The sequence below is a fragment of the Sceloporus occidentalis genome, unplaced genomic scaffold, assembly GCF_023333645.1.
Source record: "Sceloporus occidentalis isolate IW3139 unplaced genomic scaffold, rSceOcc1.0.p SCAF_3, whole genome shotgun sequence".
NCBI classification, from domain to species: domain Eukaryota; kingdom Metazoa; phylum Chordata; class Lepidosauria; order Squamata; family Phrynosomatidae; genus Sceloporus; species Sceloporus occidentalis.
In genome coordinates this window covers 41,797,774-41,814,681 of record NW_028316983.1, presented here as the reverse complement: position 1 = coordinate 41,814,681, position 16,908 = coordinate 41,797,774, and the positions used below count along the sequence as shown (strand labels likewise).

General features: G+C 40.4%; 1 protein-coding gene across 2 annotated transcripts in view; it reads left to right on the top strand.

The window, feature by feature from the left end:
• The window catches only part of LOC149315804 (microtubule cross-linking factor 2-like), a 115,822-nt gene that overhangs the window by 86,559 nt on the left and 12,355 nt on the right, over window positions 1–16,908 (top strand). For both annotated transcript variants that reach the window (XM_089514128.1, XM_089514129.1), the window contains exons 10-14: window positions 38–205; window positions 7,103–7,354; window positions 9,487–9,558; window positions 11,088–11,158; window positions 14,296–15,736. In XM_089514128.1, coding sequence (XP_089370254.1) covers window positions 38–205; window positions 7,103–7,354; window positions 9,487–9,558; window positions 11,088–11,158; window positions 14,296–15,736 — 2,004 coding nt within the window. The remainder of the gene's footprint in view (window positions 1–37; window positions 206–7,102; window positions 7,355–9,486; window positions 9,559–11,087; window positions 11,159–14,295; window positions 15,737–16,908) is intronic.

Genomic DNA, 16,908 nt, shown 5'->3' with positions numbered 1-16,908 from the left:
GGCAGTCATACATTTTTTCTTTTTATATTTCTTGTAGCCCAATGAATATATTAAGACTCTGTCAGATATGAAGGTAATCTTGAAGGAGCTCTGCACAGAGCTGCGAGAAGAAAGGAGAGGAATGAATGAGTTGCAACAACAGTTTGCCAAGGCCAAGGCGACCTGGGAGATGGAGAAAACTGAGCTTAAGTGTCTTATTACACAGGTTAGACATCCAAGAAAAGCATGATTTTCTCACAAATCTCTGTATAAACCTTACTTTCAAATAGGAAGTAGATCAGGTTCAGATGTTTGGGCAACTGAGTCTGATACTTGGGTTTACATTGTCCATCTTATCTTGCATAGTTCAACTCATGCTCTTGTACCTTGGCTTGGAAGGCAAGTGTATAACATAGTGTCCCTGTTTGGATGTAACACCAAACTATAGCTTGTCTGTCCAAGAAAGGTGGGGAATGAAGGAAGGAAGAAGCATGTGATCTCAAGGTGCCATGTTTTGGTATTATGTGAACCAATCTTTTGGATGAGAGCTAATGCTACTGAGTCTTTTCAGTCATTTCCCATGATTTTTGGACTCTGTGGAACAAAAGTAGTGCTTCTCTGTGAAATGGAATATTAAATCTAAGCAGTTCCAGGGCATGCTTACAGCTTGGTAAAGTGGCTATAAGTAAATCCCCCTGTTTATCATTGGTATTATGCTTGGCTAACAGGTATTGTCCTAAAGGCTAGGAAAGAAAATGCTTATTTTAGATGTCTATTATGAGCTTTTTTTGGATTCCACTGTCCTTCTGTGATATGACTGGTAATATCACAGAATGATATGATTCTTATACAGTCTAAATTATTTCACATCCTTTTGATGGCTGATGCAAATAATTTGTGGCATGTTATTATTGTACTATGCATCTGTACTCCACCATTACACATAATCTGCCCAGTTATGGAACAGTCTTGTATCTTGTCACTTTGAAATACAGCAGAAAGTATATGTGCTCTGGTAGCGCAGTGGTTAAATGCCAGTACTTCAGCCACAAGGTTGTGAGTTCAATCCCAGGCAGGGCTCCAAAGTCCACATAGGTAGATAAAATGAGTACCCAGTTTGTTGGGGGCAATTGGCTTACACATTGCAAACTGCTTAGGGAGTGTTGTTCAATGAAAAGTTGTATAGAAATGTACTTGCTATTGCCATTGCTATTGCTATGGCTGTGTACATAGAACAGACTAACCTTTTCAGTGAAAAGGGGAGCCATGTGGCAGCACATGAGGATACGGTTGGGGCCATTAGGTATGGCCTCATTTTCTCCTCCTGTGTGCTCATAATTGCTTGGCAAATTATACCCAGTGTAACTCATGTATCTGAATGGCTCCTAGAAAGTCCTAGAGGCAGCATATTGGGCCTCAATGCCAGTGCAGTTGGCTACTCCAATTTAGGAGGTATGGGTGGTACACACAGAAGCTTGTCTAGAAATAGTTGGGCTACTCTGCTCTTTTTGTGTTATCTCTTTATCTTCTGTCGCTTCTCATGTTACGTATCATATATCCAGCAGGAAAAGCATGTTGCCAGCCAACATAACACCAGGTTTAACATCATTTGGCACTCAGCCTTGGACTATGGCTTTGTGAAAATGCAATAAAAACCCAGCCTCCCCTCAGTGTGGCTGTTCAAGAGCCTGCCTTGGAAATGGCTCAGTGACAGTGCTTCTGCCCAACAAAGAGGAGGCTGCAAGCCAGCTCCTAGGCTTCCCTTCCCTGTGTTCTAATGTTCTTTCTTGGTTGATGCTTATGAGGAAACCACCAGATATATGGAAAAAGAAGTGGCTGTAAAACATGCCCTTGGCAATGTTTTTTTATTACTGTGAAGTCTGAAAAACCCACAATTTTTTTTTTAATTTTTCATAAAGATAGCCCTGCATGCAAATTGATTCATAAGAAGGGATTCTTTAACAGATTCCATGGCTTTTTAAGGTTGTTTCTGCACATGAAAATAATTTCAGAGTGCTTAGTTGTGCCATAATGGCCTGTGGATGTCCCTTGTCCCCTTTACTCACTTCTTTTGCTGAGGCAAGTATTCACACAGTCTGCTCTGGGATGCCAAAAGTCCAGGGTGGTCTGGTGCCAGGCTCGTGCCAGGTTGAATATTTGTTATTTTATTGTTAAATGATCAGGAAGGGGGAGGGATATGAAACGGCATTGCTTAAGAGTCCTGAGAAACATTTTCCATACTCCTCCTAAAGCTCAGACAAATTATGTTTTGGAATCATAACTCTCAGAATCCCCCAGCCCATATGATCACTGGTTGCATATTCTGGAAGCTGTAATCCAAAGCAGTAACTTTTTTCCAAATTCTGGTCCTTCCATGTTGTCAGGTGACTAGTTACTTGTCAGTAAGCATCTCTATTCTGCCTTTCTTGCTCTAGTTGTTCCTCAGTTCTTGTTCCCTAGGTTTTTCCAGGAAAAACAGACAAATTTTGACAGTATGGTAGTAATCCATTCATCTGTTACTTTGACATCACAGAGTGTACATTTGATTCATGTGCCTCTGCATTCATGTAGGTGTATGCCCAGCACTTGTGTTCAGGCTGCTTTCATAGCAGCATTATGGGTTGGCTTGGAGAGTTTGAAGCAGAAGGAAGTGAGAAGTCTTTGTCTACATCCTGGCTGGTTTGTGACTAAAATGAACAGTAACATTACTCATGTGAGATTCTGAGTCATCTCCCCTTTATTTTCTTCACCCAGAAATAACTCAGGAAGATTCAAACAGGCTATGCAAAAACACTTTCAGTTTTGCACCCATATACATAAAACACCACCCACACAGACTCTTTTATCTTAATAAACAATATCATTCACATAGTTCTTGCACATTTCAGCACCTTGCTAGTGCAACATGAGAGAAACCTTGTGAGTTCGTGCTTCGGGAAATAAAATAAAACCTTGTGTTCTAAACAAAAAGAAAAGGCTGAGACTGGGCTTCCTTGCTATCTATCTAAAGACCTGACAGGGGTGTACAGTAAAACCAATTTTACTTTACTAATTTAAAACGATGTCAACAATAAGAACAATGCTGAAAGGCTAAAACATATTAAACAGTTTAACAAGTTAAAAAAGAATGAAACCAGTTAAAATAGTTTAAATTGATTTATCACCATGTATAATTGAGGATTTGTGTAAAACTGGTTAGGTCTCAGAGGTGTTAGTGAACAACTACATTTCACTTGATGCTGAAATGATAGTATTATTGGTGCCGTTTGGGCCTCCGAAGGCCAAGCATATTCCATAAATGGGGTGCCAGAGCAAAGAAAGCCCTGTATAACCCGCCCTTCCCCAGGACTCCAACACTTTGGCCACGTTGGCTGTGGATGGTGCGAGTTTTAGTCCAAAACACTGAGGCGGGGGACTGATGTAGCTGTTGTGGGGGAAGGAGAACAAGTCAGTTCATGTGCAGTGTCTTGAGACTGCATAAGAAATTCCTGAAGGTCCTGAACACGGGGTTTTTCACACACTTCTTTTTGTTGGTAACAATAAGCAGGTGTAGAATTTGACTTCCTTCAGAAAATTCTTCAGTTTCACTCTGGGTATTGAAGAACATAGCATGAGAAGAACCAGATTTTTAAAGAACATTGCTGAAGTGAAGTAGCCGATGAAGCCAGAAACCGAAAAATCAGAAGAGAAGAATAACCTACATTTTCAGGAAGTAGAGTGTACAAATCAGAAATTATAAAAAATAAACATATAAGTTTTTAGACTGACATAACAAAGTGTGGAAAGGAAGAGCCCCCCCCCCAACAGAGTGACATTGCCTTGCATTTCCTGTAGCACTTCTGCATGCTGATGCTGTCTGACTATCTTAGCATGTGTTTTTTCTTACAATAACATTCCTAAATTTGGTGTGGGCTCTAAATAAGTAAATACATAATTATTTAACTTAGCGTCTAAAGGTCAAAATGATGGTTATTGGGTGCCTTCAAGTTGCTTCTGACTTACGGCAGCCCTAAGGTGAATCTATCAAGATTTGTTCAGAGGGGGTTTTACCCATTCCTCTATCTAAGAGAGTTGACTTGCCTAACATCACTCAATGGGTTTTTATGGTCAGGTTTTATGAGATTCAGACCCTGGTCTCCAAAGTCATAGTCCAACATTCAAGAACACCACTTTTGTGTTCCTGGGCAAACCATTCCATAATTGAGGGATCGGAGCCATAACTGAGATGCCTTCCGTCTCTCTTGTCACTATCTGCCTCATCTCAGAAAGCAAGGAACACTCAGCTAAGAGACTTGAACAAATAATTTTTAAGATCTATATAATAATCCTTGTGCTTGGGTTTATCAAATAGAATTCAAAGTGACCCCCCCTTTTTTCTTTTCTTTTTCTTTTTGCTTCTTGTCTTCAGTTCCTTGGACTGGCCAATCCCACTTTTAGTTCTCTTAGACAGCATATTCAGAGCTTTCATCAAGATGATTGATCCTGCAAGATTTCCTAGTGATGGTTCCACCCTGTATTGATGATCCATCTTGTTAGGTGGGCAAAGGCTGTTCCATTGTCATAATAATGTCAAATGGTGTCTGCTCTCTATGGGCTTTCCCAAAGAGAAATGCATACACTTGACCCCGTGTTACTTTCCAGTATTGATTCCTGTTGCCTATAAATACTCCTTTTAAAGCCAGCCAAGTGTTCAGCACCACATGAAGAATCTGGGTGAAGCTCTTGAGCATTACTATTTTAGTCTGTATTACTGACATAATCAGACTCTTAATAGCAGTAATCAAAGCTGGCCTTATTTGTGTATTTTATTGATTGACCACCACCATTTTCTGCTTTAGCTGAGATGAAAGGAAGACATGCAGCATTAAGAGTGTTATACCTGGGATCTCTAGGAAATATATTGGCTGGGAGGCAAATAATAGACATTTTGTCCTTGTTCTAGCTTATGGGGATAAATACTGATTTTTCAGTTCAAACTGCCATAGAGAAATGTAACTGGCTACCACATAGTTTGTGCCACTTGGGAGATGCTGAAACTGCTCTCAACAGAACAGAACAGGACTGTTATTATCTAGATGTTCTCCATCCAAATAAAAACCAGGCCTGACTTACACCTTAGTTTCTGAAATCAGATAAGATCAGGCATGTTTGTGGTGGTGTGGTGCTTACTATCCCATGAGAAGCCATTCCACAAGAATAGCTCCCACTCCACCACAGAAAACTGCTGCTACTTCTGTTTGATTACAGCTTCATTTCAAGGGCTGCTTTATGGTCACAATGATGAAGTCTCAACAAATAGCCCACTTTCTGATGTTTTGTTCTGGAGATGCCATTATTAGATCTTCCATGGATTCCCCTAGATGCCCATTATCTATTTACTCACCCAGAATGGCATCTGCACTGAACTGCTGTTATGCATAGATGTAGCAAACGTGTCCAATTATTATCTGATTGGAATAATAATTTCCTCTTCAGCTGTCTGAGCTGTCAGGTGTCAGGGGGCCTGGGAATTGGGACTTCTGGAATTAATTTACTACTCTCTGGAGCTCTGGCAAGAGTGTTTTGCTGCACCCTCTTTTTTGCTTGAGGTCTGTGTTTTACCTGTTGTTTTGCTCAGACAACAAACCTCTCTCTTTGTGTGGTTGCAAAAGTACACCAGGAAAAAGGAATCTTTGTGTAGTTCTTTATTTACAAATTATCTCTTCTTGTGCTTTCCCAATCTATGGGTGAACAATATTGGAGTATTAACCCCAAGGAGTCTCTTTTCTCTTAATACTAATCTTTCCAGACAGCAAATTATGCAACAGAATTCCTTGACATTAGCATATAGTAATGTAGCCTCTCACTAAATTCTCTAAGCAATTTTGACAGAAGCTGCTGTCTCGCTTTCAGTCCATAATATACAAAGAAGACTGTTTGGACTGCTCTGACCTCCGGATGACCATAATTATTTATTGTCCTTGTGTTTGTAAATTGATCACATGATTCTGTCTGTACAAAAGGGAATTTATTTGTGCTCTTGACCTCATTGTTCCCAAAGTTTTAGGTCATAGTTTTAAAAGGTTTTTTTTTAAAAAAAATTCTTACCTTAGTTCATCAATTACAATATTCATAATTCATGTTTAAATGAAACTAATCCTAAATGGGTCAGAAAATACTAAAGATAGTATAAAATAATATATGATATAATGAGAAATCAAAGAATATTGATGAATTAGGAGAGTCACCATGATGTATTTGTTTGAGCATTGGACTTGGATGCTGGGAGACCAGGGTTTGAATCCCTACTTGGCCATGGAAACACACTTTCTCAGCCTTAGAGGCAAACTTCCTCTGAACAAATATAACTCTGTGATAGGGGTGGGTGCCTTAAGGTTGCCATGACTCGGAAATGACTTGAAAGGCACACAAGAATAACAAAAACAGAAACATGAATTAGAGCAAAAGAAATAAGAAAAAAGTAATCAGGACAAGCCAAAAGCCCTTTGTCAAAGCCAGGCCATGGTGTCCAGAAGTTACAATGAGAAATTCCCTGTGAAGTTTCACAGCTTGACACTACCAAAAAGACCTTCTTTACCTTGCACTGTGGAGGGTGGAAGCACACAAACCAGAGCCACTAAGGATAATCTTAATTCATGGGTAATATCATATGGCAGTAAGTGATTCTACTCCTTTTGCAGATTGCTACTTCAGCTTGGAACTTCCCATGCAGATCTTAGTGGTCCCTTAGGACAGGGGAGTGAAATCATTGGAACCCAGATATTTTGGACTTCATATCCCAATCCCAATAATTCTAGCCAACATGCGCAAGAATTACCTGTAGTACAAAATGTTGGGGAACTAGTAGTTGCCCAATTCTACCTTAGGGAATAAAATGACCAGTTAACTTTTGTACTAGGATCTTCCAGAATTTCCCAGTCAGCATGGATAGTGGTTGTGGAATTCTGGAAATGCTATCCAAAAAAGTAAGATTTCCAAGCTCTGGAAATGAGGAATGGGGTGAAGGCTTGTGGTTTCCTACCTCCAGCTTCAAACTGAGGATGCTTCTGCCCTATCAAGAAGGAAGCTGCCACTTTTGTTTTAATTCTGTTGCCTCATATCGTCATTCTCTTTGTCTTCACAGCTGGAATCTAAGACTGGGAAAGGCCTTACAGAGCGAGCACTCTCTGACTGGAAAACAGCTCTGAAGAGGGAGCGAGAGGAGCATCAGCACCTCCTGGCTGAGTCATACAGTGCTGTCATGGACCTAACGAAACAGCTGCAGATAAGTGAGAAGAACTGGGACCAGGAAAAGCTAGAGCTCCTGGGTCGTTTCAAGGATGAACAACAGCAAGCAGAGCAGCAAGTGCGGGAGCTGCAAAACAAAATCAACCAGGTGGGAAATGAGTGTGTATCTCTTGTGTTAATATCTACTCAGCCTACTTATTCAGCCCTCTGTACTGTTATCTCCCAACATGACTGTCAGTATAAATAGACAGATAGACAAACAAACCACACACATCCACGATGATGTGGTTGACAGAGTATTTGATCTGAGACTGAAAAGTTTGAATTTCTGCTATTCACTGATTGACCTTTCGCTCTTTAGTATCTCTCAGGATTACCTGCTGTCCAGGGATAATAATAATAATATAATAATATAGTTTATTTATATTTTCCCACCTCTCCTGGATGGATTGAGGTGGGATTACAGTTCGCTAAAATATACATAAAACACATCAAATAGAATTACCATTAATATTAAAACTAACTCATCATCAAGTGGCAGTACAATAGAGGTTTTGAGAAAAAATAAAACTGTGTTCCTTAGAGGAAGGACAGGATAAAAACAACAGCAACAAATAAAAAAGCACATCGACAGAGTGAGGCACACCTAATTTATTTAGATCCCTGGTTAGCAACATGCAACACTCCAGGTTTTGAACTTCAGCTCCCATAAGCCTTGTCCAAAATAGGTATTGGTAAGGAGTCACAATTCAACATCTGGAGAGCTACATTTTCTTCACCCCTGCCATAGACTACTGTTCCCAGTAAAATAAAGATATTGATACCAGAACTCAGAAAAAATACTTTTGGGGACTACAGAAAAGAGATTCTACCAACCAGCATGGTGACTGGGAGAGTCAGGGACCTATGGTCCAAAAAATTAACTTTTCCAAACTCCGATTAATATGTATAATACGGTATATACAATAAGAGGATACACTTGACACCACCACATATTTCTCATTATATGTAGAGGTCATAGGATTACAGTATGTAATGCTATCCTCTTCTCATCAACATGTGTGTTGACCATGTATGTACCTTGTAGCTACACTTTTGATTACTGTGAAGATGGCATTTGGCATGTACTATCTTATGCTGAGTCTCCCTTTTGTGTAATGGGACACTGTAATCAAAATCCTCTCATGCCATGGATACCCACATCTGTATCTTTCTATACACATAATAATAATACAGTAACAACAACAACAACTATTATTATTATTATTATTATTATTATTATTATTATTATTATTATTGATACCCACATCTGTATCTTTCTATACACATAGAGCCTCTCTTCACACAGCCACCAAAATGGTGACTGGCACAGTGGGCGGACTAACAGCTTATCAACTTCCTTCACACATTCTTTCACTGAGTAAGGGAATTTGAGTGAATCTTGACAGTGAAAAATAGACATAGATGTTCCTTGGAAGCAAAACAACAACAACAACAACAGCTAAAAAACAAAAAGAAAAAACCCCAGAGAATAAAAGATGAACCACTACACTTTGCAGAGAAAATTCCAATCAAAACACATGTGACAGTGAAAGGCAAACCACTGTCTGTCATGTCACTGGCAGTCCATGAATATGGGTTCCTCAACATTTAATAGTCATTAGTTTTCCCAAGCATTATTACACTTGCCTTCATACCTTTGCCACCCAAGATTCCTAAGATTCCTTTTCCTGTTAATGACTATACACCTTCTCTTAAAAGGAACCCCCCACTCCACATTTCACAATGGCAGGAGGTATTATTTTCCCCAGTAGGCTGTATTTGGGGCATCTAAATAAAATGAGATGCTTCATTACAGCAATTTCATCCTCTGTAGGCTTTTCATGGTGAATAGATACATCTGCTTCCCAGTGGCACACTAAACCTGTTCGTTTGCCAGCAGTTAATATTCTATTGATGCACCACCATTCTCACCCTCAGTCACATAAGATCCTAATCTAGATATCTGTCCCTAGGATAATTTTTGTAGTACAGATTGATTTTTAGAATAATACAGCTGCCAGAAATATGTGGGTCCTCCAAGGGACAACCAATAATCACCTGATATTGCTGTACCAGTGGGAGATCCCTGCAGGCATCTGAACCTTGCAATGTATTCATTAACAATTGAAATAAATACATTTTCTTTTTGTATCAATGACACTCTGAGGACAAATCAACCCTTTCATGTAGACCTATTGCACTTGAATTACAAATTTTCTTTTATATGCTGCCTTCTAGCTGCAGAAGGGAACTGACCGATGGGCTCTGAAAAACTCTGAAATGGAGAAGCATGGTAGTAGCTGGAAAGAGGTAAGCAGGACAAAAATGGATCTTAACCTAAGTTGGAGGCAAGAGTAGTCAGTCTTGGGACAGAAATAAACAATAATAATAAAATCTTTATTTATATTTCCCGCCTCTCCCCATGGATCAAGGCGGGAGCACAACAGATAAAATCAGCATTACAATAATTACATTTTTCTACAATATATCAAATTACTCAATCAATTATAAAAACAGGTATAAAAATGTCATTACAATCTATGAAATAAGGGCAGGTAGACAGAAACTCTAGAATTGTGCTGGGAACAAACAGGAGGGAATGACCATCTGTCATGCTTATGACCTTTGACTTGCAGTTGTTGGACCCAACACTTAGGTCGGTCCTGTTTCTAATGCAAAAAAGCATGTCCTTAATGATTGTTGTTAATGTAATAATGCAAGAAAGTAACTTCCTACAGAGGTAGATGGAATCATGGATGGGCTGGTTACACCTCTGTTTCCAGATTTAAGTGTTATACCTCCCCTCTCGCCTAAGGTGAGGGGATCAGGAAAAGGCTTTTTTGAAAGGGGCTCTATGCCACCTTGAATCCCATTTTGAGTGAAAGGTGAGACATAAATCCCATAAAATAAATAAATATGGTATTAGTTTTTTGTGGGTTTTTTGGGCTATGTGGCCATGTTCTGGAAGAATTTATTAAATATAGTAGAAGTTAAAACAGAAATTCAACAGGTGCATCTCTCTGTCTCTAGCTTGTGCTGAGTGCAGTACCTATTGTATGTGTCTAAAATTAAAGGCACAGAAGTTTTTGGCAAGCAAATTCTGAGCACACAAGCACTATAATTCCTTTTTACTGAAAGTATAATTGGAGCAAAATCCTTTGCAAAAGAGTAAAGCCAATTGGTGCTTTTCTCTTTATGCAAACAGCTAGCATGTTTATATGTGTGTGTCTTAATTTGAATTGAGACCAAAGCACAAGGCAAAGTATTAAAGCACCTGTTTCTTCCGTTCCCTATTAAAGTCCTGATCCATATTGAAGCTTCCATACCTGCTTTTTTCTCTGCAACTGTTTGCTGTGTTATGGGATCACACTTGGTTTGACCCTGGGGAGAGTTGAATTCAATAGCTGAAAGATAAGACCTTACGAATATTTTTTAAAAGCCTACAGTAGGAGTGGGGAACCTGTGACATCCAGATGTCGTTGTGCCATTCATTGACTCTGCTTTCTGGAGCTGATGGGAGTTGAAATTCACTAACATCTGGAAGGCCACAGATTCCATTCCCTACTGGTATCCTCTCTCTTTGGCAAGTGTTATTAGTGCCTGGACTCAACTAAAGTATCATAGCTTTTGGTTCTTTGTGTCTACTGTGAGAATCAGAGGCAGGAGTGAAATTCTGTGCTTATAATTACAATTTCTTTTGCCACTTAAGTGCAAATAAAATCAAAACTTAGATACGCATGTGGAACTGACATTCCTGTCCTGTTACCTGAGTTCATCTAGGCCTGTCATAATGTTATGGAGCACAGCTGATGATAAAGGCCTCTCTGATGTTCTTTCAGACCCTCAATGAGAAAATCACTGACAAAGAAACTGTTTCTGAAGTGGACATGAAAGCAAGCAACTTAAAACGGTGAGATGTGTTAACCACTGCTTGCAAAGTACTACTGTCCAGTTCATACCCTTTGTTCCTCTTTCAGCTCATCTCCAAACCGGTTAAAATTGTCAGTAGGCTCCTTTACCTATACTTCATAATTAGAGTCAGATGTACACACAGATCCTGGGATGCAGCAACATTGGCTTCTTCTGTGTACACATCTGGTTTAGTTGGCTGTACCTGAAATTACAACTCAGCTTTATAATTGGCTGGAAAATTCAACATTTACTTACTTACCCATGTACCTCATAAATAGATTTCTCTGGCCCAGTATAGATGGGTACGATTAGATGATATTAGGGCTCAATAGGGCTGGGTGTCCAGATGCGCCCAGCGCTAATGATGTCACAAGTGCGCACGCCCATCCACACAGCAGGTGCCACAGCTTCGCAGCTGTGGTGCTCTGTACAGACACCTGTCAGCAGAAGCAGCGTCATAGCACTGCATTGAAGCCCTTATGACAGCACAAAAAAGGAGCCGCCTAGAGCAGCTCCTTTTTGAGTGCGCATCTGTGCAGTCTCGTGTGGATGCTGCTGCATAGCTACGCAGCAAAGAGGGGTGGTGTTTTGCCACTCGTGTGTACCGAACCTCTGGGCAATTTAAAAGACTAAAGTGGTAATAATACTTAATCATAATAAAAACATTGAAATACAGTATGCTGACACAGCATACAATATGGATGCAGAAACTAAAACAATCAGATGCAAGAATTAACTGTCAGTGCAGGGACCAGATGAGCTAGATTTTGAATACTGACAATACCATACCAAAATACTTAAAATGCCTGAGAAAATGGAAAACAGTTTGATTGGTGATGAAAAGAGCAGTGCGAATGTCAGGCAGTCTTTCCTTGGAGGAATATAACAGTTTTCGTAGTCAAATTGACTAACTTTTCAATAGCAAATTCAAGGGCAGGCTGCCTGTATTCCTTAAAGAGATGCTTCTACACAAACTATAGTACAATCCCCCTCCTTACTAAACGGGGAGATGTTGTCTTTTTAACACTAGTGCCCTTTAGCACTTTTTAACACTAGTGCCGGCCAGTAGTTTTCATTGTGTCCCAGGTAGTTGATTTAGGGCAACTTTGAAATTGGTAGTGGATTGATCCAACCTGGCCATGAGCAAAAGAGTACCCAACAAATTCCCAAAGGTGGTAGTTAGTGTAAATGGAAGTGTTTCATTAAATCCTTTTCTTTCTGTATATAGGGGACACTACCTCTCCTCTGGAACTTCACAGCAGTTCATGGAGATATGACTGTTAGACATTATGAGAATCTAAGAATAAGGCTTGGAAGAGTTGTAGCTAATAAGAATATTGCATTCTTGTACTCCATGTAGTTAATCTGGCTCCCTATATACAGATATATTAACTTTAATTGAACTGTACTATAGTTACTCTCAGTTTTGTTTTATCAATACATAGCCTTATGCTTGCGTTCATCTATTGTGGATCAAAGATTCAAGTTCCTAATATGTACTGTTCATACTTGTATGGATAATAGTGGGGAAGATGGCAAAAAGACACAAATGGTTATGCTGTCTTATTATTATTATTATTATTATTATTATTAACATTTATTTATACAGCACTGTAAAGTTTGCACAGCGCTTTACATAGTAAACCAACAACAAAAGTAAAAGTAAAACCTGCCAAACGGCATACAATCTAAAAAGACACAAATCTTTATATCAGTTAACAAAGCCTCTAACAAAGAAACTCCTTTTTACAAAGTTTATGGTCCTCTCCAGACAGGCCTAAAGTGCGCCCCCGTCACGTGCTAGAGGTTGGCCGAGCACCGCCTGTACTGGCCTCACCCCTAGCTGTGACGAGGGCATCAAAATGGTGGCATCCTGTACACACGGGCGCCGCCATTTTGACACGACAGACGCTTAGCGCCCACATGTCCCAGCGTCATTGTGACACTGCAAGTGTGCCATTGGCGCACTGCGGCGTCACAAATGCGCAGCAAGTAGAACCCTTTATGGGTGGTCTGTATCCCGCCTGTTTTAACTTTTCCAGCTCACCTTTTCTTCCTTGTCCTTTTTCTTGCTATAAAATTTTAACAGCATAAGCATTGGGAGGATAGTGAAAGAGGGCTGGGGAAGCAAAAGTGTTCAGTGTATGGATGAGGAGGTATATCTGTAGTATACAATGCAGTAAAGCTTGATTTGGGAAAGATTGGGATTCTGGTCTAATTGAACCAACTGTAGCATATGCCTGTTAAAGTAATACAGATCTATAAATTTGGCCATCAAAGGGAAATCTTAAGAAAAATAGAAGATAGTGAGAGAGATTAAAAAATCATCCCTGGAAGCTTTCAAGTAGTCTGTAGAAGGTTTAAAATACTGTAATTTACTTAAGCAAGGCTTACCTGACCTGGTTGTTTACTTTCACATTTGAGGCATACAGCCACCACCACCACCACTACATAATTTTGAATAAGGTGTTTGCTGAAACATATTGAACTGCTCTTCTTTTCTGTGGTGTAGGACCCCTGCCTATTCTTTTATAGTTATTTTGACTTTAACAGAAAATTAAGAAATAAAGCCCAGGAACATGCCTACTAGGGCTTTATCTGCACTGAAGAAATAAACTGCCATAGCTCAATGCTATGAAATTCTGAGATTTCTAGATTTGTGAGATATTTAGCTAATTCTGTCAAGAGAGCTCTGGTGCTACAACAAACTACAGGTTCCAGTATTCTATCTCATTAAGCCATGGCGTTGTCAAACGGCATTATTTCTACAGTGCAGATGCAGCCTTTGTTAACCTGAGGTACACTAGTAATGCCAGCCTATTCAGATTCCAGCTTTGCTTACTAAACTTCAAGGACAACTGAAGCAGTTCTTCAAATTCCATACAACAATTTGTCCTATGTCCATATTAACATTAATCAAGTCAGGTTTTCCATCATGTTTTCCCTATTTTCCTAGGTATCTTAGTACTTGAATTTGAAAGTAACAGGCAGATTGGCCTGTACTGACAATCAGAAAAATAGATACAGCCCAGCAAGGGGATAGAAACTTTTACTTAAGAAGGCCAGAACCAGGAAGTAAACATAAGCCACCTCCACTACTATGTGTTATACTCACTCCCTTCTCTTTTCACCTAGGACAAAGTCAGTTTCCTCAATGTCTGAATTCGAAAGCTTGCTTGAGTGTTCGCCTTACCTTCCTGGCAAAACCAGTTCTGATAATGGTCGGAGCAAGAAGGGGCCTACTGCTACACAGGTGTTGCCTGCCACATTAAAGGACTCTACAGGGCTCACCCCCCAAAACTGTGCCTATGCGAACAGTGAACGACTTCCCTCTGAGACCCTGACCACAGAGAAGCTGGATGTCTCAGCATGTGACTGCACTCAGACAAGCAGCTTCTCTTTCCAGGACCAGACTCAAAAGCATATGCAGAGGAGCTATACAGCCCCAGACAAGACTGGGATTCGCATATACTATAGTCCCCCAGTGGTTCGCAGACTGGAACCACCCCTGGTCCATAATAGAGAGGGGAAGACAATGGTTGAGCCTGGTTTCCTGTTCACAATGGCCAAGCCCAAAGAAGAGTCAGATAACTCAGAGAGCATATACAGCCAGTGGCTTTGCAACTTCTCCAAGCAACACCGCGAGCTGCTGGATAGTGGTACTGTGAGTGAGAAAGTGGTGCCTCCTGTCCCCAGATTGCCACCCTCCTTGCATGACCTTGAAATCTCTGGCAATATGAGTGATGACATGAAGGAGATCACCAACTGTGTTCGGCAAGCTATCCGCTCCAGCTCTCTGGAGAGGAAGATTAAGAGCACTTCTAGCCAGACTGTGGGGTTAACCAGCGTTGGTACCCAAACTATCCAGACTGTTAGCATTGGTTTGCAGACAGACATGCCCAGAGGCAGCATCCACAGCAGCAAGAGTTGGTCCCCACGAAGTTCTTCCCTTATGTCTGTACGCAGCAAGCAGATCTCTACGTCTTTAGACAAAGTCCACTCTAGGATTGAACGGCCTTGTTGCTCCCCCAAGTATGGTTCCCCCAAACTCCAAAGAAGATCATCTTCTAAGCTGGACAACTCCAAAGACCGAAGTCTTTGGAACCTCCATCAGAGTAAGCAAAATGGGTCTGCTTGGGCTCGGTCCACCACAACCAGAGACAGTCCAGTTCTCAGCAACATCAATGATGGCCTGTCCAGCTTATTCAATGTGGTAGAACATTCTGGGAGCACTGAGTCCATTTGGAAGCCAGGATGTCAGGAAAGCAAAGCAAAGCCAGAAGCTCCTAAGTATGGAATTGTCCAAGAGTTTTTCCGAAACGTGTGTGGAAGAACTCAAAGCCCCACTTTGGCTCTTGAGAAGAAAGACCTAGTTGGTATAGACAGCAGCAGCAAAAAATCAGATAATTCATCCACAGCTGTGCCCCAGCAGTTTGAAAACACCTCCAAGGTCCTTGACAAAAAACCCTTGAAGCAGAGCTGCAGTGAAGAACCAAAGCTGTCAATTCCAAACCAAGGTGGCAAGGACAGAGCCTTAAAAGAGCCAGACATCATCTCTGCTGCTATTGCCAATGAGGTAATACTAGTTTACTTTAAGGCCTTAGATTAACCTCCTCTGACCACCTGTTAGATCTTTCTGTGAGCCAAAACATATCACAACATTTCTTAGTTAAACTACTTTCTATCTTCAGAATGTTGGAGGGGCCAGAGGCCAAGATGTTGAGAACTTCCATAGTGGCTACTGCCTATCTTTTAGAAGAATATCCAAATAGATTTGGTGATAAAATCTGATAGGAAGGCCTTTGGCAAAAGTCCTATTCTCACTGGACAGGGCTAAGATGGGTATTGAAAATAGGAACACACACTGTACATTCTCCCTTTTTCCAGATCAGGGTTTACTTGTAGAAAATGCAGTGTTGACTTCAACAGCCACTCATCCTGATTTTTGCAGCTTCTGCTTTGGTAATAAAGTTTCAGGAAGATTGTAAAGATCTGCTAGATGAATTGTAAAATTAAGGCATGTGAAAACATTAAATAATATAGAAGAAGATAGAAGGTTGAATCTAAGCCAAGAGCATTGCCTGTGTTGCTTCTAATTACAATGTCTCCTTGTCAGGTAGGGCTATTACTATATCCTTATTTTAGATTTGGGACTAGGGTTAGAGGGAGAGATAGCAATATGCCTTAAGGCACTAGTATTCAAACTGTTTACCCTTGGGATCTCCCTTCAGTAGCGCCCCTGCCTGGGATGTCACAGGAAGTGGGGCTTAAAGGATGTCCCCCAAACTTGCTGCTTCACATTGTGAGTAGATAGTGCACAGCAGGAGAGTGGGGGTGCTCAGCCGGGTGTCACCCCTTTTCTGGGCTGCACCCCCTAGTGATGCCACTGTCCCCCTTTACATCTACATACAGAAATTACACCCCCACTTGATGTAGTATGTCAATATAATATTTTGTTTATTTCATGTTCATATTTTCATTTGCACATTCATGTATATTCATATTTTAACATTTTATAATAGTATTGAAATTAACAGTTTTGTTTAAGTAAATTCAATCTTCAACTCAATGCATAGGTAAATTTTACTCATACAAAAGTTTGGGAGGTGTAGGAAGAGGGATCAGAGCCTCCAAGTCTCCCCCCCCCCCCTTTGATGATCCACCCCACCATTTGAGAACCACTGCCTTAGGACAATGCAAAAAAATTTGTTCCTGAGGAGAAATTTTAGGTCTTATGCTCTTAGCCTA